At 29.9% G+C, this 24,356-nt stretch overlaps 1 protein-coding gene across 6 annotated transcripts; it reads right to left on the bottom strand.

The window, feature by feature from the left end:
* Positions 1-873: 873 nt before the first annotated feature.
* LOC124424137 (probable ubiquitin carboxyl-terminal hydrolase FAF-X) lies at positions 874-24,314 on the bottom strand. Of its 6 annotated transcripts, none has more exons than XR_006942241.1 (34): positions 22,937-24,314; positions 21,747-21,958; positions 21,297-21,561; positions 21,015-21,240; positions 20,792-20,926; positions 20,552-20,708; positions 20,062-20,385; positions 19,725-19,982; positions 19,547-19,645; positions 19,180-19,451; positions 18,859-19,060; positions 18,441-18,770; positions 18,018-18,352; positions 17,707-17,953; positions 17,463-17,594; positions 17,125-17,394; positions 16,427-17,045; positions 16,031-16,311; positions 15,697-15,948; positions 14,961-15,562; positions 14,558-14,731; positions 14,349-14,490; positions 13,927-14,231; positions 13,607-13,857; positions 13,003-13,178; positions 12,702-12,898; positions 12,493-12,620; positions 12,207-12,373; positions 11,869-12,119; positions 11,536-11,765; positions 11,239-11,441; positions 10,834-11,105; positions 10,367-10,614; positions 874-2,817 (listed from the first exon to the last, which is right to left on the bottom strand). XR_006942241.1 is itself a non-coding variant. In XM_046962739.1 (34 exons), the coding sequence occupies exons 2-34, from the start codon at positions 21,810-21,812 to the stop codon at positions 10,470-10,472; spliced, it is 7,620 nt and encodes a 2,539-aa protein (XP_046818695.1). In that variant the 5' UTR covers positions 21,813-21,958; positions 22,937-24,314; the 3' UTR covers positions 7,015-10,469. The 6 variants fall into 6 exon arrangements, 5 of the variants coding, with proteins under 5 accessions (XP_046818695.1, XP_046818690.1, XP_046818694.1 ...); XM_046962739.1 differs by lacking the exon at positions 874-2,817 and having other exon boundaries at positions 7,015-10,614; positions 16,427-16,733; positions 16,827-17,045; XM_046962734.1 differs by lacking the exon at positions 874-2,817 and having other exon boundaries at positions 7,015-10,614.
* Positions 24,315-24,356: the final 42 nt, after the last annotated feature.

Here is a 24,356-nt window from a genome sequence, read left to right as displayed (position 1 = left end):
ATGTTACGAAATATTTTATAAGTTTTTATTTTCTATTACTTTTTCCCATCTTTTCGATAGATTATAAATAGCCTTCTCAAAAGAAAGACACTGGTTTTATGGCAATGTAATCATCGATTCACTTTTGTACGTTATCTAAAGTATTGAAATTGTGTGTTGGCCTAATGATATCAGAACATATTTAAATAAATGATTTGGGTATTCCTAATTCAACAAATAGTTAAGATTTTTTCGTGAGTACAATAATACGTGTTTGTTTAAAAAAAATAAAAAAGAAAAATAATAATAATAATGCATGCGCACATGTACTTGAGAAAAAAATTATAATCATGAATATGCAGGCCAATTTGAAACATTCATCTTTCTCCTCTAATACTTTTTTCTAACTTTAATCAAAAACAAAGATGACTTTTTTACATTATTACAGAATAATAATATTTACAAAATATATCGTTAACTAATCACTTTTCGGCATTGTACCCGTATACTTTTTTTATTCCAAATGGCACGAAGAATCAATTTGTACAAAAAATATTCATATATAAATATAAAGTTCCATTCAAATAAATACGGATGAACTTAAGAAAAAAATCCTTCCAATCGTCCAAATGTGTCCCTTCGAGTGTTACTTTTTCTGAATGATTTTTTTTTCTATAAAATCATAAATAACGGTAATATTTAGATGTATTGATTTAAATGGCTCATAAACCTGTATAACATAAATCGATATATCGTTGTATGGAGAAGGGATCCATGGATTACGAGGCTCGAGACGATTGCTATGATCACCTATACGCTTAAATCTTTCGATGATTATCCAGCATCTTAAAAATAAATATAACAATAGTACAACGATTTGAAAATAATTGACGATTCCTTTTAAACATTACTTTATTACATTCCGTTAAAAATAATACACAAAAAAATTTAAGAGACTCGTTGATGATGATGGAGCCTTTTCGATTCTCAAACGTATCGCGATATTCGAAATCAAAAGCACCGTTACTCTTGCTTTCGTTATCTTTTCTTTTCTTTTTTTTTGTTTCTTCTTCACTCTCTTTTTTCTTTTTTTTTTTTTTTTTTTTTTTTATACATAAAACTTCATGTATTGTATTTAGTATCTTTGTTTTTACGCCGCTCGATAGGATCGCTTAAGTTCGATAATATACATTCTCGATTATTGATTAAATCAATCGGTTTTATTTGCTCGTTTGGTGTTTCAAATCAACGCGAAGAGAAACGACGGGGTTCGAAATTTGAACTCGATCGATCGATCTATCATTCAATCTATCGATTTAAAGCGAGGCGTATGTATATTGTACGTACATCGATCGACTTTATCATTTTTCTCTATTTTTTCTTTTCTTTCTTTCTCTCTTTCTTTTTTTTCATCATTCTATATCCTACGTAAATATCATTTATACGAATGTAAATTTTGCATCGAACGAGAAACAAGACGAAGAAAGAGGAATCAAGATTTAATTTCGTACAAAAAGTGCGCCATTTTTTTCCTTTTGAAAATGATTTAATCGATATCAAGATTCTTTTCTTCTCTCTCTCTCTCTCTCTCTCTCTCTCTCTCTCTCTCTCTCTCTTTTACTTTTATTATTAATTATGTATAATTTGCTTCGATAAAATGTTTTCGTAAATGCTTCGTTCGAAATAATACGAGCTAAAATAATTATCTCCTTTCTATTCGAACGAATATTAATAAAATCGATTCGTGTATTAGAATCATCTTCGCGTTGCATCGCTTTTGTTTTTTTTGTATCTCGATCCTTCGATCGAGGAATGAATAACAACGCTTACAGACGCTTAACAGTTGGTCAATTTTGAGTATCGTCCAAGTGATCGTATACAAAGTGTCTAAATTTTAAACAATATGATCAAATATCTCTGATCCTGTTGACTTTATTAACCTAATGTTTCAAACGAAAGTAGCTAAGTTTTGAACAGAAAATGTTATATTTATTGTAGCTATTTTATAAAGCGCGCTTGTCGTTCAGATAAAAAAATTATGGAGAACAATTATTGTGACTTTGACAACAGTAGTCTTTATATAATAGCTACCGTAATAAATATTTTCAAATTTTTTGCTTAAAACCTAACAACTTTTATTTTTAACAATTTCTTTATAGAAACAATACGATTGATAATATTTGGTTGTATTGTTTAAAATGAAACACTCCGCATATATGTGATTTTCTAGTTTCGAAATCGTATCGTTCGAAGAAAATACGAAATCGATTTGCGCGCTCTTGAAAAGCTTCACTTTCGACCATTTTTATTTTATTTACATAACTTCATTCGTAATCGAGATTGTTTCTCAAGTTTATATAGCAAGTATGTATGTCATTTCTCTCGTCATCTCATTTTTATAATATATCGTTGATTCTCGAATGAAGGAATTTAAAAATTCGTCTTCTTTGTAAATATTAGTAAATACTAAAAAGTATTTCAAACACTTTGGATTCAGAGTTAATAAAAAATATTATACAGAGCCCGTTCGGTATATATATATTTTTTTTTCTTTTTCTTTCTTTTTCTTCTAATCGCATAACACACTTATCAAAGTTTCTTCGACTTTCGATCGATATCAATTAATTACTCGGGACAATAATGTCTTCATTTTTACGTGAAATAATATAATAAAAGAAAATGAATATAAGAAAAAGAAAAAAAGAAAGAAGAAACGGGCTAAGATAATATTTGTTTATAAATATATCTGCATAGAAAGGCAGCATAAACCGTAATCGTATTCTCGTACCTCGAGCACTTCCTTGTGTCTTGGTCCCTTGATTACGATTCTAATCTCTCCTGCAATCATTCATTTTCGTATTAGTCGTATTCGACTGATATAGAAAAAAGAAAAGAAAAAAGAAAAAGAAAAACGTAAGATAAGAGATTTCACTGTTATTTCATGTCGAAGATTCACAAGAAAGGGGCTTCGCGTAGTATATCTTCCTATATATATTATATATACACGCACGCGCGCGCGTACACGCACACATACATACACACGTATATCCAATAATAACAATAGAGTATAAACTACTACAATTGTGTAATTAATTTTGTATCTTATATGTACAACTATCTTAATATCATCGAGAGCACAACGTTGGAGAAAGTATGATTAATTTATATGCTAACAAATAAACATGACTCGCACGATCATGAACCCTAAAAACAATAAAATTATTTGTTAGTTTTCTCTTAGAACCTTTTACATAATTAATGACGATATTAGTGCGTTATCAAAATTTTCTAATCAAATGTAATATCATTCATCACCCGCGTCCAAATTGATTCTTTTCTTCTGATCCTTTTTATTTGTTATTTTTTTTTTCTTTTATCAAAACAATTATACGTAAGTTATTACCTTTTTCTTCTTTAAAATTTGTTAAAAAAGATGTTTAGTTTCTTACGATCCCGTGCATATATCATTTTCTTTTCGTACGAAACATCAACTAAAATTATTTGTTTAGTTTTATTGGAAAGATCATAGAATAGTGGTAATTCGACGTTAGATTTTTCGAATAAGCTTTGTAATAATTTGAAATATTTTGTTTATTATATAATAAATATAGAAAGAGTATTGGCACAGTCTTTTTCTTTCCTTTTTTATTATTTTTTATTTTTTGTTAAATTTACCTCGAAAGATAAAAATAATTATTACTCGATATTTATTTAATTATTTACTGCAACAATAAAATTATAATAACAATAAAACTGTGCCAATATTTTTCTCGGTCACTGTAATTACGATGATTATTTTAAATCATTATAAATAAATAATAATACAATATTGTTATCAAAGAATTCGTACAATGAGATTAGGAGCAACAAAAAATTTACAGGACTCGAACGACTCGACCGTTTCATTTTCTCAAAAAAAAAAAAAAAAAAAAAAAAAAAAAAAAAAAAAAAAAAAAAAAAAAAATTATGCGTTGATATTTATAAAATATTTTGAAATCAATATTATAAAATTGCCAATATATGATTTGATGCATGATCATACTTTTTCTTTTGCGAGTTACTCACGAGTCTCTTTTTATTTCTGTTAATGAAAAAAGAAAAAAAGAAAAAGAAACGAAATTCCAAAGAATTCAAGTTCAACCAAATCAGAAAATGTTAGACTAGGCTTGATTATTAAAAAAACAATAATAATAATAACAACAAAGAAAAACAACACCAATATCAAATAGGAAAAATAAGGAATGTAAAAAAAAAAGAAAATCGTTTTCGACATATTGAACTTCGAACCTAATTTCTGAATATTTTCGAATCCAACGAGAATTATCTTATGTTTTCTATTTTTCCTTTCTTCTTAAATAGATTAATATGAAAATGAGAGAAAAACAAAGAGAAAAGGAGGAAGACGATTGTGTTACAATTATTATTGCGATTATTAACGTCAATTTCTATTTTTCATAATGACGATTTTCTTAATCGATCGGGAAAAGGTCTTTTTTCTATTATTTTTTTTTTTAAATTGAAGTTGGAAACAATTAAAAGAGAAATGTCGATTATATCGTGAAAAAGAAAGTTATTAGAAATATGTTAGAAATATGTTAGAAGTATGCTCGCAGCAAAACAATTAGAAATTCGGAATAAAAACTGTTTCGGGCTGTACATAATTCGATTAATTCTTTAGGATTTCGATATTATTATATCGTTAATGTAATAATCATCTCGAGGCGTCACATACAATTATCATAAACAATTCATTCATATCCATAATCCTTCTCCTCAAGATATCAAACTATATATCTATGTATATATATATTTTTTGTTGTATTAATATTCGGATAATAATAAAAAAAAAATAAAATAAAATAAAGAAATTTATAGTTCCCAAACTAAAGATCGAGTGAGCCCATTACAAAAAAAGAAAAGAAAAAAGAAATTCTTTTTTATTGTAATATTATCCTTTGAACGAATAAATAATTTTCCTTTTATAAATTCAAACAATCGCTCGTATCGTGAAAGTTTGGGAACCGAATATGAAAAAATAACAAGTTCTCAATGTAAAAATGCATAACAACACATAGACTCGTTCGATTAAATCGAGTTAAACGATGTGCAAATTGTAATTATATATTATACGAGTTCCTTTAGAACTTATTTTATTTTTGTCTTTCCCTTTTATTCCAAAAACGAAAAAAAGAAACATATATATATATATATATATATATATATGTATATATATATATGTATATGTATATATATATATATGTATATGTATATGTATATATATATATATATATATATATGTATATGTATATGTATATATGATCCGTCAATGAAATTTTTTAATTATATTAAAATGATAATTCAATGAAATTACAATTCGTCCATCGTTATATTCGATTCGATACATCGACAAAAAGACACACACACGTACAAATCGAATTCTCTCTTGCACTCGTAGTTATATTCCTTTTATACGTAAGAAGGAAATTCGCATTATAATATTACACACGATTTTATACATAGTTTCTTATCATCCTCTGGCTCGATCGATATATATATTCAATTTAACAAGAATCAAAAATGAAATGCTTTATTCTTCGCACGTCTTCTTACGTATTGCAATAACAAAACACTTCACTTTTTTTATCGATCAAATAATATTAATATAGACATCTCTTTGAATGAGTAATATCTATGTATCGAAGTTTCGCTTATTCACATGAATGAATTTATTTCAGGTTTCATTAAATAGATCATAATACTAGGAAAGTTTGGAAAAAAAAATTTCGGATTTTGACATTTGTATATAAATTTCTTAAATAAATGATGAATTATTTATAATTCAAATTATTAAAAATTTTTGCGAGATGAGATCGTCTGAAAAAAAGAAAAAGAAGAACAAAAAAAAAATAATAATAATAATAATAATAATAATAATTTTCGGAAGAATCACACATTACTTAAATAGAACATTTTCATTTAAAATCCCTTCCCTTGAATGCGAAGCAGAAGTTGCTCGAACGCGTTTAAAAATGATCAAACGAGAAATTGAAAAAAGAGTAGGGGTATAGTTTTCGAGATGGGAACGGAAAAAAAACAGAGAAGCAATGTACAGATAAACATAAATACATTGACCGCATACTGATACGAGGTAGTTTAAATATCCTCTTTATCTCGCTGCAAATGGTTTTACGAGTTTCGACATTTCAAAGGCAAATGAGAAATGAGGTCATCGAAAGGTATGTATGTAGGTCGCATATATATAATCGCGAATATGATAACAAAATGGCGATGAAAAAAAGACAAAGATGACGACGATGATGACTACGATGACGACGACGATAACGACGACGACGATAACGACGACGACGATAACGACGACGACGATAACGACGACGACGATAACGACGAGACGACGACGAGACGACGACGAGATGACGACGACGACGACGACGACGACGACGACGACGACGACGACGACGACGACGACGACGACGACGACGACGGCAACGACGACGACGATGACGACGATGATACAACGAAAAAGTAGTAAAAAAAAAGAAACGTTGTTCGAAAAATTATTTAACGATGGTTGATTTAAAAAAAAAAAAAAATAGAAAAAAAATAATTAAATAAAAAAAAAAATAAGAAAAAAAGTTAAACGTTCGCACGTGTAGTGAATTTACGCTAGTAAATGAAGTCGATCTGGTAATTTAACCGCCATCCATTTTTATTTAAATTTACTGACTAGAGGGTCAACCGAGTTAACGAGTTAATAATAATAATAATAGTAATAATAATAATAATAATAATAATAATAATAATAATAATAATAATAATAATAATAATAATAATAATAATAATATAATAATAATAATAATATTAATAATAATAATAATAATTCGTGCTTTATATAGAACTAGAATTAAAAGAACGTCGATGAAGAGTGAAAAAGAAAGAGAGAAATAGAGAGAAAGAGAGAGAGTGATAGAGGAGTGAGAGATTTACATTCGACAAGTATAAAAAAAACAACTTGAGTATAATGACCGAGAAAGAGAACTATTTATCGCTACCCTTTTTGTTTTCTTTTTTTTTTCTTTTTTTTTTTTTTTCTTTACACTCAAGTAATCCATTATTTCCGATTTATTTTTCAGCAAGAAAAACATTCATCCATACGCATTTGCCTTTGATTCAAAAATTTTGATGACACGCCTATTCGATTTTTGTATTCGAAGAAAATTGTCGTATCGGCTATTTCGACTCGTTACGAATTATTAACTATAATGTTATAAAGGTCTGTAAAATCTGTTTCAATAGTCTTTCGTACGTGAATGTTTCTTCTTTTTCTTCTTCTTATTTCATTTTGTTTCATTTCATTCCATTTCATTTCATATTTCATTTTCATTTTTTTTTCTTATTTTTTAATAAAAAAGGGACATTTTTAATATAATCTGTCTTGATCGTTAAACGATCGAGTCGATTTTTCATCGCGATAACTAGACGCGTTCGGCACAACAATTTGTCCGCGTATATGTGTATTATCTGTATTTGTGTGTGTTATATGTATATCGTTTGATGGAAAGATATATTTTGTTTGTTTTCTTTTTTTGCTTATTTGTTTGTTCACAATAATTCATTATTACCGACCTCAATCGTGTTGTATAAGTTTTTAATGTGTGTAAGTATGCTCGCATGTATATATGTGCGTGTGTGTAAAAGTGTACATAAATGTCTTTTGTGTATGTGTGTGTGTATATATATATATACGTGTGTGCTTGTTTCTCTTATACAATTTCCGTATCCGTCTCATACTCTTACACAGTACCGTATAATAAGAAAGGTGATACAATCGTGTATCGGTGACACAAAAATTTTCAGTTCAACCACCTATCTGACACAATTCGAAAAATCAACTATATATGATACAAGAGATGTGTGTTACGCTTATTTAGTAATACAATTAAATATTAAATAATTATAGACTACATTTTCATTAACAAAAAAGAACTTAGCATACAGTCTGTGTACAAAAACCAGGATTTACAATAGCGTTTCTAACCTTCAATGTATAATAGGAATATAATAAATTTTTTTTTATCACATATAAAAAGCAGTTGTATATGTACATATCTGAGTAAGATTAGGTACCATTATTTAAACCGATAGAAGCTAGTACGTAATTTGGTACGCTGTGTTTAAATCTTGGATAGTCGATAAATATGAGAAATTAATTAATATGTCGTGTTATTTCCTGGTGTCTCGACATACTACTCGTTGGTACTTCTCCACGAATTCCTATGTATACACACGGTTTTTCTTATAATGCTTATATATCCTTGTTGCATGACACTTCAGTTCTCTTTTTTAATATTATTTATATAGTATTTATATATAACACGTGTTGCTTAATAAGTCAGAGCTATGGCCAGTTGGTGTAAGATCAGAATTTTTCTTTGCACTTAATCGTTCTTTTTTCTCCTGCTCATGTTCTTTTATTTTATTTTATTTTTTTATTCTTTTTTGCGATTTATGATCAAATGATCTAAGTTGATGTTTCTTTCTTTTTTCTTTATTTATTTAACTTTTTTTTTTTTCGTTCGTTCGTTCGTTCGTTCATTCATTTCCGTTTTTCTTTCTTAAGATTTTTAATAAACAATTAAAAACAGCTTTGTATGGAAACCTATGGAAAGAGACCAGTTCTTCAAACTCTTTGAAACATTGTGTATATCAGAACGATAAAAATTAATTGTTCAATTCTCACATACCATTCTATGTCTCTACCGTCGAATAATATTATATATTTCGTTTCTTTGAAGAGAATATTAAAAACAAAATCCAAAAGAAAAAAAAGAAAGAAAAAAAAAATATGAAAAATAAGAAGAAGGAAAATCAACAACAACGACAATAATAACAGAAAGAAAAAAAAAAAGAGAAATGTTCTATTAGCACTGTGGTCAATTTTGTTCTACATCATTTACATAAAGTCACTTCGAAGGTGCGTGTCATTTTTACCCTGTCATAGCTCAGCTGCAGGTGCATATTATAAATCGATAAACGATTTTCCCCGATCGCTTTATTTTTATTTTTATTTTTATTTTTATTTTTATTTTTATTTTTATTTTTATCTTTATCTTTATCTTTCCCTTTTTTATCCTTTTTTTCTCTTTTTGTTTTTTTCCCTTCCGATTTCATTAAATTACACAAAATGTAAGCAATTAATAAAAATGTTAATTCGATTCTTATAAGTCTACCCTAAAAATACGATGGAGTCGTACGATATTCAAGGCACAACTCTTTCAAATCGGTTGAACTGAAAGAAAGCACAATATAGGGACGACATCGGCATGATATTATGCATTTATTCGGACTCTGATATATACATATATATGTATATGTGTATGTATATGTATATGTATATATATATATACACATATATATATATGTATATTATAATTATGTTTTTTTTTCTTTTTCTTTTTCTTTTCTTTTTGACATTGGAAATTGTGTCCTTCCTTATTATTCTTTGAGATTAAGTACAAAAAATTTCTTCTTCATTATACCGAAAGACTATGCGACAAAAAAATATTTCGTTTTGGAGCATTAAAATCTTGTTACCACATGGTTTTCTTTTCTTTTTTTTAATAAGTGACAAGCGCGTTGATGTAACCAAATATTTCCTATTATTATTAACAATCCACGCAGCGCACGAAAAAAATCGTGATCTATACGTTTGTCTTGTATTCGGTAGAGACAGAATATCCCATAACACTAGTCGCTATACATTTATACAATCTTATCATATTCCTAAATTTGAATTCGCATGTGTTCATTGAGGCAAATCGAATTCATAACTTTTTCTTTTATCTTTTTTTTTTTTTTATATGTAACACTGTTGTTATTCTAGCAAAATGAATTGCGTATATTTTGCGAAATAGACACGAACGCGAATGAAATTTTTTTTATTTGTTTTTCTTTCTTTATTTTCTTTTTTTTTCTTTTTTTTTTTTTTTTTTTACTTTTTTCCCCATTTTATTTCTTTTTTTTTTCTTTTTTGTATAAAATAATATAGCTTTAATATATGGCTTGAGAATCGATTTGAAACTTCATGTGTATGAAATTTATTACCCACAGCGATATGTGTAGAAAAACGTAAAATGTGAAATAACTTTGAAACTGAAATTAAAGATATCAATTGTAGTTTACCTCAATTAACATGCATATATTCTGTCTTCAAACGAAATCGTCTTCCTAATTTCTTGCAGTGCAAATGATGCCACATCATATATACGAATGTAAAGTAACTGCCCACAGTGAAACTGACAGATTAATATAAGTTTGCAAAGTCCAATTACAAGAAACAATTTTTCAAGTATATTATATCTGTACATACGTTTTCCATTCAACACCAAGCTGCTGGCACAGTAATAATTAAAAGATTGTGACATGATTTCTCTGAGACAGCAACTCAATAGGAGGTCGATATTTAGTATTCATTATGGATCCTGGCTTGTACTTTGGGATGATTCACAATTATGTGGACTGCGTATTTGATGTGCTAGAAGAGGTGTGTGAACTGGAGATGGTCCAGGCTGTGGCTGATCTTCTTGCATTTGTTGTATTACAGAAACTTCGGGATAACTAGAATGTATTAAAAAAAAAAAAAAAAAAAAAAAAAGAAAAAAGAAAAACAAAAATTCAATTAACAATATGTAATTAAATATATTATTTTTTTAAAAAATATCACATTACTTTAAATATATGTTCACAGCTCGTACGAAAGTTGTTTTTACGAAGAAAAAAAGAAAATAAGTAAATAAAGAAAGAAAGAAAGAGTCAAATATTTCTTAAATACCTTACCCTATAGATGCAGATCCCCAAACTACACTACGACCAGATCGCAATAAGTCTCTCGTTTGAGGCTGATATTTCTCTGTTTCTTCTACGCAATCTTCCCTTGTTTCTTCGATTTCTGGTTCCATTTCAGAACAATAAACTACTGCTTTTTCCAAAGTCTTTTTAGCACTGTTACTACGTTCTAATCCAAATCCGTTCGTTGAATCATTGGATTGTGCTGGAGGAGACCAATTATTGTATGGTAGTGTATAAGGTGCTGTTGGTGGATATGGTCTCTGAAAAGAAATAAATGATCAATAATAAATACTCTTATGTCTTTAACTTTTTTTTTATTTTCTCTGTATGTGTGCATGTATATGTATTTAATACGATAATCAATCCAATATTGTAATTATCAATTTTACTTACTTTATCTAACTCATCGTGAAGCCACTCAACAGCATGCATCCATTTTCTTTTTAATTCGGATGAGTGACACAAATATCGATGTGCAGCTCTACATTTGCTAAACAATTGTACCATACACTTTATACATTGGTATGCTCTTTTCTGTTGTTGATTTTTATATTTCTGAATTATGTCAAATAATCCCTCCCTTTCTTCGTATAAACCTGCGAAATATATATTACATATACATATTATACCAATCTAAAAGTATTTCTTATTACTACAAAAAAAAAAAATATATATATATATATATTTTACCTTGAAGTGCTGTACAAATACGATTATTCTGCCAATTATCTTCCATAAGAAGTATAGCAAGAAGAAGATCCGTATGATGCCTTAATTCGTGTGCATAAACGAAACTTATTTGTAAAAGTAATTCACTAATTACTGTTCGCGATAAATTGAAGTTTTCCCAACAACAAAACTGTAATAACTTGGTAGTATCTTCGGTAACATTAGCATCTTCGATCAACTTTTTCATGTAACTGTTAATATAATAGAAAAGAAAAGAAAAAGAAGAAGAAATTAAAATAATAGTTTGAATGATCTATATAATATTACTTGTTTTGAATGAAATTAATGCCTTGCCTGTTTTCAACAAAAAGAAGTTCGGCTGCTTGCGGTTGAATAGGCATGAGATAGCCTGACTGGCATGATGAATCACCATATGGATTTGGCAAAGGTGGTTCTTTCGAAGTTGTTCTCGAAGATACGTCACAACAACGTATCAACATACTAACAACTTGATGAAGTTTCGTCAATTCAGGATATTGATATTTTATTGCTGGTCCAGGCCCTTCGTCAATTGCGACTGACATGAATGTAACTGGAACGTTAAGCTGAAATAAAAAAATTCAAACTAATTATCAATAACTCGTATCGCTTATACTATCTTATTAAAGAAAGTAAAACCGTAAAAAATTTACCGTGAGCAATTGTAATTTCTCTTGTAATCCTAAATTAGCATACATGTGAAATAATGAAAAATAATGTGGAAGGTGGCGACCATGATCGGAGATTTCTCTTTGGAGTAACGAAAGTACCGCATGCATCAGATGATCGCTCAGTTTTACAGTGGGTTCTGAAAGTATATCTGTGGAAAGTATATATGTAGTTAAGTATATAATCGGTGTATGAAAGTATAAAATTATGAAACTTTCAATATACATGAAAAGATGAAAGCTGAATATACAAAAATGTATGAATACTTACTTGATGAATTTATACTAGTACATATTGATGGGCTATCGTGTAATGAAAAATGTGCAAGACACACTACAATTTTAACAAAGGCTGTTCTTACTTCGGTACTAGGACAACTTAAAAGATATTCACAAAATCTGTAAATAATAAATTTCCATTAGTATAATAAAACCATCAATTGTAAAAAATATATTTTTTTTTTATATTAATTTATATACCTATGTGGATGATTCAGAAGAACATTATGAGCGAACCAAGAGCGTACTGCTTTACTATTACAAAGATGATGACATAAAATATCATTCCACTCTGTGGCTGCTCCACGTAATGTTTTTTTAGTATGAAAACCAGTGAAGAATAAAAATCTCGACGCTAATTGAACTGCTAACATCGATAATTCTTCTACTTCTGGGCTCTATAATAAGTTTTTTGTTTTCAATTACGTTTACTATTTTAATTCATATTTCTTTGTATTTTATATATTTACATTAATAAATGAAGTCTTGGTAACAAACTTACAGGTTTTTCATTAAGATATTGTCTGTTAATATTATGATTATCAGAAGACACTAATTTTTTTATAAATTGAAAATATTCTGCACTAAATTGATTCCGATTATGCATAAACTTAATATTCTGCTTCCTCACACTGTATTCGATAGCTTGTGGCATTTTCATTACACCTAGCTTAGTATCTGTAAAAATAATTAACTAGAATGTAATTGCATTTACATCATTCTATATAAAAATTAGACCATTTCATATTCTTTATATATTTTACTAGTTTATAATTACTGCAGCATATTAAATACTTAAACAATATTTCAGGATGCATGTGTGTGTGTGTGTACATACATGCACATACATACATACATGCATGTATACTTATCCATAATCAAACTCCTGCTCATGTGTATAAGTATAGTTATGTATGTATGTGTGTATATATGTGTATGTATATATATATATATATATATATATATATATATATATATGGTGCTATTAGGATGGTACATAGTACGTGTATAAAATAGTCTCATGTGTCTCAATAATAATATATCACAGAAACATTGAATATGTATATAATGAAGATAAATTTATTCAAATAAACAATAATACTTACATAATGATAATTCGTTGAAACTTTTCATTAAAGAATTTTCTTCTATGTCTAGTCTGGTATAAAAAAGCATATACGCATTCCACCATCGTTTTTGTTTACGGTAACTGACACGTTTCGATATATGATCAAACACTTCGCCCAAATAATCACCACCAAAACATTGTGATTTCATTTCTTCTTCCTCTTCCATTTTACATTCTGTTACATCTCCATCATCGAATTTATACCATTTAGCATTTCCATCGGTTTGTCTGTAATAATACAGATAATAGTTTAAAAACTAATGTCCGTTACTTTAAAATAAAATGCATAATACAAACCTATGCAAAATATAAGAATAATAATGGCCACCACTAGCCTGGCCACTATGTACTACGATGCCAGTTAATTGATATTTTGTACAAGTTCCTTTTATAGATTCCTCATAATCACAATCTATGACTTCTCCTTCCAACTTAGCTAAACCAGAGACTGTATAGGGTTCCATATCAAGATCTCTTGGGAACTCGAAATAATCATTAAATTTAATAGCACAAACTCGTTCATAGTCATACTCAAACCTTTTTAGTTGTATCGCTAAAATAGGTGGCAGTTTTTTCACGCATAACCTCTTTACTGTTACTACCTAAAAACATAATAAACAAGTATATGTAGATAATTTTATAAAAACTCATATAGTTATATAATATATCCGTAAATAATATCTATAAGTAAACAAAAAATCTAAAGTGTAAAATCATACTTTTTTGTTGCATTTATCACAATGATAAGCATCGGCTCCTTCCAATAGTTCACCTTTCACATATTGTTCAAGAGAATCCAATAAATTACTATGATTCCTTATATCCACACTAATCACACTGAATGGTTCTTCTTTGGAATATCTGAAGGTAATGTAACGTGGTATTATAGTCTACCGAAAATAGGAGAATATAAGAATTAAAAAGGTACCTATGAGGGCAACCTTTGCAGATTTTTTGATCACTGTATGAGCCACCAAGAATTTTACTCATTATTTGTTCATGCCCCAAAGCTTTAAGTGCTTCATCCAAACTTTCCACTAAACTCATAAAAAACTCCACTGCATCTTGCTGTTCCCTAAGATTTACAGGTTCACCCTGCAGTCTGTAATGAAAAATTCAATGTTTACTTATGAAAATAGAACAAAATTATTCAAAATATTTGTTATCTGTATAGATAATAGAAATGACCAAATCATTAATTTCGATACCTGTACATTAATTACATAACATATATATAAGTACATATAACAACATAAAAATCACTGCATGTTTGTAATACAAAGATATTAAAAATAGATCAAATTGGTTTTTTTATTCGTTGTTCCACTTACTTAAAATGTTTCCAAAGACCTCTTGGTATGTAATATTGTAATTTGCTATAAGCCAAATGTCCAAATATTGCTTGCACTTGTTTTAATATGCCGATATTATATTCCTTCCTCGATTCGTCAACTCCACATTTTTCTTCATTGGTGTCATTATCATTTGCTTCTATAGTTTGTTCTCCTTCGATTCTTTCTTCTCCAGAAAAATCTTCGTTTAAATCAGTTGCTGCTCCTTCTGCAGCTAATAGTCCAACTCTAATACTTTCAACCATATATAATTGTTGTAATACTGAGTTCATATAACATGTAGCTCCTGCATTCTTCAAACCTACGAAGCCTTTAAGTGGCCTAAGCCCAACTGGTGGTAAATAGTCCCATTCAATTAATGGCTCATCTCTTTCCGAATAAAACATGTCAGTGAGCATCGTGACTAGAAGTTTCATGTTGGGTACACAGCCTGTACAAAGACCTACAAGTAAGTCGAATGCTGCGCTAGTTGACTGAGGAGTAGTACAAACTGGACAAGCTTGCGATGAACTTAATTCTCCGGTACTACGAAGTTGCAGCATTAAACGTGATGCAGGGAAGACGAAATCTTCTACTAATTCCTAAAATTAGTATAGAAGGATATTAATGAATATAAAAATATTAACAATTAAAAATCATGGATTTTTTGTTTATATTGCAATAAGATTTATCCCATTAGACTAATACTATTAGATATTTTATTATAACGTTATACCTTTATCAAATTTATTCCATGTTTCTCGTCAGATCCAATTTCATACTTTTTACTAGCAGGCAAGAAGGCTACTAATTCCTTAGTTAAACTAAGGTGTCCTTCAAGGACTGCCTCGTCCACATGACTTTCCCCTGATTCCTTAACACTATCTCTTACATGTTTTAACCAAGTTATTTCAATATTTAGTAAGTTTTCTATAGCTGAGACAGAACATCCTGATATATGTGCATAATTTAATAGTCTACATAAGAGCTGAAATATATAAAACATACTTATAAAAATGAACACTATTATACAAGCATGATCAATAAAACACCATGAAATTCTTGATTACTTGAAAATACTCATGACACTGTTTTGAATTTTCCATAACTGTGGTATTTAAAACAGTAAAGAGTAATGAAATAGTAAATAACACTGGTGGATTTCCACTACGGCACCATGTCGACACAAGGAAAAATTGCTCTGCTGCCACAATTCTAATTGCTCTCGATGTACTCAGTAATACAAGGTCTATTAAAAACATATGCCACATTTTGTCTCTCAATAGAACTTCAAATGCCGCCGAATTGAGCGCTAAAGCTATTGTCAAGACTTCCAATGCTTCTTTACAAACTGTTAAATATATATATATATATATATATATATGTATATATGTAAAATTAATAATACTTTTCTTTTTATGCTAAAAATCTGAACTTTTTCTTTGTATGTGATATTTATACATTACCTAATACATCATTATTATCAGGACATCTTTGTTCTTTCTGATTTAGTTCATGCATTGTATGAAAACTTTCAACGGATGCATTAATATTATTCAAATTTCCAGTTGATGCAGCCCACGCTAATCTAATTATGGCACGAATAGTGGCCACATCAGGTAAATCCCGTGAAATAGCTAGCATAAAAAGCTGATGACACCTATCAGAATCAGTTCCACCAGAGAACATTCGTAGTGATAAAGGTTTTACTAAACGTGCTGCAACATTTCTTAGCATATATTCAGTGGTTTGATTAGGTATGCTTTGTAAAGCCTGTTTTAAAACAGTTACAGGATCTTGATTATTTTGTATGTGATTATTGTGATTTTCCGAATGTCCAGCTTGAACTTTATCCAATACACATACCACAATATTTCCAACTACTGTTAGTAAAAATTTGCAGAGTTTCAGCACTGTCAAATACGCAGATCGTTTAGTAGTTTCATCTGCATTTGGTAAAAATTTATTTTTTGTTAACATATCGAGTACAACTCCTACTTCACCACTTTTAATAAAATTAAATTGAAACTTAAATGGTCTATCAGATAGAGGATCAGGAGCTGGCATCAACAATGCATATAACACCTACAAAGACAATATAATTAATGTTATATCTATTCAACATATATTAGCAATTAATTATTTACATATATAGATTACTAACCTCTAAATTATATAAAACTTCACTAGGACTTGCAGTAAAAAATAAAGAATCTACTGTTGTGTTATGTTCATTACAATGCGGATTCTGTGAAGTTTCATCATCTTCATAATGGCCAAAAAGCCATTGTAATCTTGATACTGTCAAATTATCAGGTGGTACTAATTGCAAAAGATTTCGAGCACCATCGCGTAACTGAGCATGTTGCAGTGTACAACCAAGATCTGCTAATTGGAAGAAAAAATTCACACACTGTGGCCTCTGTGACATGACCTGCAAAATATTAAAACACATGGAGTCGGAAATTCTATTTATTAAACAGATAAAAACAATTAATTTACCACTCCAGGTAAACTGTTCTCTACATTTGGCCCATCATAAGGATGATGCGGAGAACTAGTTGAACTATCTGAACTGCTATCTGGAGAACTAGGCAGATTACTATTTATCTGACTTAATCTGGCAGATAATAGCTGAAGGAAAAAAGAGCAAATTCGTCGTTTTATTTTATCATGTTATTATCTCACTTTTACTTTCTAATAATGACAAGACATAATCAAAGTATAAAATAACATAAGTACAAACCATTTTATCTCTAAGTGGAATTTGAGATAACAATTTTCTATCATCTGCTTGTTCCAAACCTTCGCCATTAATGAATAAATCGAGTTTCACATTTGTTCCAATCTCTCTCCCTTTCAATCGACGTAATATTTGACGTTTTAATGAAGCCAATGTATCATTACTGTGTGTATATATCTCTATATCATCCGTATTACGAATATGATTTGGAAATCTAATTATAAGAGATAAATGTTTTCCACGAGCTGCTCTGTAATAAAATAAAACAAGATATGTAAATAAATGCAAAGATTAAAACAATATTCAATTTTTACCTATGTAATGGTAATATTTTTCGTTCTTCTGGAAATGCAGTGTCACATTCATTTATGTATTCTTGCAATACTTTCATTACACGACACATTTTTATAGCCTCTACTTTAATTTTATTTGACATTTGCTCATCCCTTTCTTCTTTCTTTCCAAGATAAACCTTACTTAAGGCAGACACAGTATCATAATGGGTCTTTAATCTATCCATACATTCTGCTATGTAATCATCATGAAACTCTAGTGCAGATGATTGCAGACGTGGTCCTAAATTAGTATTTACTTCTTTTAAAAGTTCTATAGCACGATTTGCGATTTCTTCAGGACTATTTGTTACCACCTATAATAATATTTATAAGTATATAACAATGAAAACATAAAGCATATTAATAAAAATAAAAAATAAAAAATAAAAAAGATACACATACCCGCCACAAATAATCAGTTCCAATCAAATCAACATCATCCATAAGTAATGTTCTTTTCTTTAGTATTAACTTTCCTTGTTTAGAATTAACAGTTTTAAAAAATCTTTCATAACACTTTATACCACTTTCAGTAAGTAACGTTGGATCTAACCGCAGTATATTATTTTCAAAAAAGTTCGTAGTTATTCCTGGGTCAAGATCCTGTTCTTCTCCCATAAGTTTAGAAAACCATTTGAAACAAGCCTCGCGATCTGAGACAAATACACCTTGTTCGGCTAAACATTGCCAAATTTGGTTAGCTTGTTCTGCACATAACCATAACTGACCATCCTGTTGGAGAAAATTATAATATTTAATATCATACATGTTGAAATTGTAAATTTTAAAGCAAATAAGAAGACATATGAGCACAACATACTCTTAATAGAAAACGCAAAAAATTAAGTCTTTCGTGCACTTGCATAATATGATTGTATCGACCATCAGGCACAAAGGTATTTGGATCAAGGTCTGGATTCTCCTTTACCAATTGACGCACTTTGTCCATATAATTTGTTAAACTGTTAGTTACAAGTACTACAACTAAATGGTCCTGCTGTAAACGTTCTATAACATCCTGTCTGAAAATTAAAAAAAAAAAAATAAAAAAAATAAGAAAAAAAAAAATAAAAAAAAAAATTAATAAGCAAATCATCTACGATAATATTATAATATAGGTATACATGTTTTTTGTAAATACCTATAATGTAAATTATGGCTACGTTGATGAGCTGGATTAGAATTTGCTTCGTATAATAAACAAATCTCTCGGATTTGTTTCAGAGCAGGTAAAGCCCATTTGTCCCCACTTTTTAATTCTTCTACACATTTATCTAACCAGATTGTCTTTTGTGCATCTCTTTCTTGCGAACATGAATAGTCCAAAATTTTAACATGTGCATTTAATGCCTGATCCATTATCTCAGTGGGAACTTCGTCTGAATGAGCCAGATTCCAAAAAAGGGTTAACACCTAATAAATATAGCAATTAAAATGTTTCATTATTAATATATATACACGCACACACATACATTATATATTTAATTAAAATCAATAAATTTTCAAACCTTATGAGCCATAACTCCATCTTTATCATCTTCTGCTAGTCTTCTGATCAATTCTAACAATTTTTCTCGCTGTTTTTTATTAGCAGTTTTCCAACTTGCCTAGAATGTAAATAACAACAATTGAATGATCACAATACTCAATGAAAATGATACTTTCACATAATAATTATAATAATACCTGAAAGCATTCAAATAGATGGTCGAGTTGTTCAGGACTAAAATCCCAGGCTAATTTAGCCAACAAATCATGAACATTCTTCACAATAGCTTCATGTTTACCGGCTTGAGCTGCCCATATGTTATCTAAGTCTTCTAATGTGAGGGCACGTACTTTTATGATAAATCGTAAAATTTTTTCCAACTTTTCTACATATTGTGGTTGATGTAGCGAATCTCTCAAAACTATTTCCAATACTCCGTTATCTTTAATCCATTTCTATAATATCAAACAAGTAAACTGTAGTGAATGTTAACAAATTAAACATTATAAAAGAAAATCGAGAGACAAAACTTACTGCCATACGTTCAGCAGTCAACCATTCTTCCTCCTCTACAGCTGTATTACGATGCTGATAATAATTCACACTTGTAATAACCTTATTTACTTCGTTTAAAGCATTCATTTTTCCATTAAAGGAAGATATTTGTAATAGTCTCAATATCATTTTTAATCTCAATATTTCCAGGTTTTTAATCATTTCTTCTTGATGAGGTACTCTTGATACCAAACATTTTGCAGCTTTAATTATGGCTGATATGGCATCGTTTTTTGCTTCATTTTTTGCCTCTTTCTTTAATTCATCATCAGTTAAGTTGTCCAAGATAACAGGTATCATTTCCTAGATTAAGAAACAAAATTTAATATGTATATTTAATAACATTTATACTATTTAATATATATATATATATATATATATATATATATATATAATTTAGTAATAATAATAATATATATATATATTATGTATACTATCAAAAAAATGAATGAAAAATAACAATATTTACCACAATGGGCATAAGGTATTTTATTATTGTATGGACAGTCAGTAATTCATAACATAAACCAAAAGGCCTAATCAGGGCATAGATTACTGGTACAGTTAAATTACGACGACTTTGAAATCTTGAGAGAAGAATTTCAAATCCCTTTAACCTTCCAAATCTAGAAAACATCATACCAAAAGAGAATAAGAAAAACAATAATTTTATAATATGATGTTATCTAAATTATAGATTATAAAATACCTATTTATTAGATCTACAAGCCATCCACGAGGTGTTCTTGACTCGATAGGTGGACGTGCATAAAGTTCCTCATCTGGTATATTACATCCAGGAGGAACAGTTTCAGATGCTCTTGCTGCATTAAATGTATGAAATCTGTGGAAGATTTTTATGTCATATATATATTTAATTATATTAGTAAATAGACAATCTTTAAATGTAATGATAAAATTCACGAACTTACTTATTACTGGGATCAAAAACCATTGCCAATAAATCAAGTAATGGAAACCAATCCTCATCTAATTTCAAAACACAGAGTTCCACTAAATGTTCACAATTTGCATTGATATAGTTGTGAATGTGCGATTTCCAACTATTTACCGCATCGTCCGTTAATATTTTGGTAAAAGAAATTGTAAGCCCTTCACGAAAGAAACGCTGACACGCTTCGCTTTGTACATCAATTCCTAAAGTGTGCAAAAAATTAAAAAATATATAATAGGGATGTCAAAATATTACTAACCCTTTTTACAAAGCTCAATGCTAGCTTGTAAGAGGCACTCTAATTCTTGTTCAGGTAGGACTGGAACGACCCATCGTGAACTAGATATTTTTTCATGAAGAATGTTAAGTTTAGAGATAGGAAAATCAGGTTCTCTAAGGTGCTGATTACTGTCATCTACAGAAGTTATAGTATCGTTGACACACTCAGTTTGTACCACATTTTCTGCGAGGTGAAGACCTGACATTGAATCAGCTAATTGTTGTGAACCAGGTGGACTATGCATCTGTCAAATAAATTATAACAAAATGTTTAAGGAATATAAGAAAAGAAAAAACTAGTATATGGATGATATAACAATAATATAAATTTATTATATATTCTAAGAAGCATTAGTCGCTTTGTTTGCAATATTTTTTATAAATTTGCACATAAGTACATATTATTAAATCGTCATGCAATTTCAAATACCTGTGAACTCTGCTGGCTATCGGGAGGATCTATTCCTACCCCCTGGCCCCTTGTAGCAATCGTCATTTTCTGGTTGTTCACTAGGCTCCAATTCTTTTAGTAATTCTTGGTCCAACGATTGCACCACCAATAATAAACACTCGATTCATGTACTGACATTAAATATAATTATATCCTAAAGGCCTTGTTTCGATAAAGAATACCTACATTATCTGCAACAAAAATTTATTCAGACATTTCTGTTTTCATAATCGTATCAATATAAAGCCTAATAATTTAAACTGATAATATGAAGTTTACGAAAATCATGAGACCTTTGATCAAACATTAAAAAGATATACGAATCATACAACGATGATAATAAATTGCACATTAAATGCAATTTATTATGCTCAAAGATAGCTTTTCAAAATGTACAGCTACAAAACGGTCTTCTCCTCGAAAATTAATATAAAATTAAAATATCGTTATATAAGTATTTCTGTTTCAAAGGACAAAAAAAAAAGATATTGCCGAAAATTCCACAATAGAGATCATTCGAACGCGTGTAAAATCACGACTATAATGTAAGCCCTACGAATATAATGAAAAACATTAGAAAATAGAAAGGAATTATCAAGAAAGACACGACCTTTTTCATAAATGCGATAGAAAATAGGTTGTAAAACGATCGGCACACATAACACACAACGGAAAAAGAAAAAGAGAGAGCTAGAAAAAGAGAGAGCTAGAGAGAGAAAGAGAGAAAGAGAAAGAGAAAAAGAGAAAGAGAGAGAGAGAGAGAGTCGACACGAAGGACAAAAGGTAAAAATGAAAAATGAAAAGCAAAAAAGAAAAAGAAAAAGAAAAAGAAAAAAAAATCGTTGAACCGTACAATATCAGATGTAATTTCCAAAAGATCGAAGAACGCAGTCTGGTGTAATGAAGACAAGAAAAAAAAAAAAAACGTTGGAATATTTGGAGACGGGATGCAATGTGCTTTTGGAAGATGCTCGGAAATATTACGAAGACGAACGAATCGAATGGAAAGACCTGGAAGGAAGAAGTGAGGAATGAAGGAAGGAAGGAAGGAAGCAAGGAACGAACGAACGAAGGAACGAACGAACGAACTAACGAACTAACGAAGGAAGGAAGGAAAGAAGAAAAAAAGGAAGGAAAGGAAAGAAAGAACGAAAAACAGAAAGACTCACGTCTAAAATCTGAAAAATAAATTATGTCGTGTCTCACGAATGACTTCTCCCCCGCGGCGGGGTGTATGGCCGAACCGTCGAACTGTCAACCGAGCCTAAGCGAGGAAGATGGAACTCGCCAAGACGAGTCGCCGGTTCTTTGGCCGACCTTCTAGGAGGGAGTTCGGAGAGGGGAAGTTATACGAAAACCGAAGAATTTCCTCTCGTGAGTTGGGAGAAAAATCGAACTGGATATATCAGCGAATTACGTAGAACGTTGTACTTACGAAGAGTGAGGAAGCAAGAGCGCGGAGCGAAGAGAAAGAGAGGAAGGGAGAAGGAGAAAAAAGAGAGAGAAACAGAGAGGGGAGGGAGGAGGGAGGGCGCAGAGAGAGAGAGAGAGAGAGAGAGAGACGATGGAAGTCTCCAACTACCGAACGACGTTTCAATAGGAAGGATACGAGACTTTTGTAGAACACGCCAATTCCTCAATAAGGAGAAACGTGGTCGAAGGTCAATCGTTCTGCGATCAGCTTAAAGGATTTTGACAAACCTCCCGCTCCAGGGAGCACCTATTTTCGCCCGTTCACTCGGCCGGGCCACCTCCGGACAAAATGGCTACCATCCTAACGATTGCCACTACGGTATTAACGAAAGAGGCGCGTATTTTATTTTACGTCGTCGTCCCGAAAACACGATATCACGTAGATTTTTTAGCGCGATTATCGTCGACCGAACGAGGGTAATATTCCGTTTCTCTTTCGTGTCGAGAACGCACCTTTACATAGTAAAGGGTAATAGAAATTTATCTCTTGCACTTTTTGACGTGACGTTATGGAACTCACTGGCGAATCTGTAAACACGACTCTCGTGGCGCTAACGTTGCGTCCGTGGCTTGAAGTTCGCTCTATGAAAGCGCCATCATCCTTCGGCATGATTTAACCGCCAAATTTTGATTTCTTACTATAGACGTTATATTTATTAATCATTATTTTTCAATATTCGTAACGTATATTTTTACGTCGTAATTGTAATAATAATTCTAGATCATTCTTAATTGTTTTATGATAAATTATTATGGTGATATAAATTGAAATATGATAAATGTAGGTATTACATCATATAGGCACGCATTTTTTCACGAAAGAAAAGTTTATTATTGTCTTACATTAAAGTGATGTTAAAGAAATCTAATCACGAATCATTAATGCTTATTTTGTTTTATACACACTAATTATTATATAAGTAGCATGTACGTACGATAAATTGTAACTATAATACTTGATCGTGTAAAAAAAATTTCTAAAATATTTTTTATTTGTTCTCATTTTTTTATATCATTTTTCTGCACAATATAAAAAAAAAATGGCCCATTTAAGGGTCTATTATTTATTTAATAATAATTTTATAAATTTTTCACTGTACATAACACTGATCGGAT

The sequence above is a fragment of the Vespa crabro genome, chromosome 5 (assembly GCF_910589235.1).
Source record: "Vespa crabro chromosome 5, iyVesCrab1.2, whole genome shotgun sequence".
NCBI classification, from domain to species: domain Eukaryota; kingdom Metazoa; phylum Arthropoda; class Insecta; order Hymenoptera; family Vespidae; genus Vespa; species Vespa crabro.
Note: the sequence above shows the minus strand (reverse complement) of the source record. Positions and strands in the feature narration are given on the sequence as shown.

Coding starts and splice junctions, on each gene's coding strand:
- LOC124424137 (XM_046962734.1), bottom strand. CDS start 21,812: ATGACGATTGCTACAAGGGGCCAGGGGGTAGGAATAGATCCTCCCGAT. Junction 16,312..16,426: donor TGATAATAATGATGTATTAG/GTAATGTATAAA, acceptor TATATTTAACAG/TTTGTAAAGAAGCATTGGAA. Junction 11,442..11,535: donor TATTTGTACAGCACTTCAAG/GTAAAATATATA, acceptor TATATTTCGCAG/GTTTATACGAAGAAAGGGAG.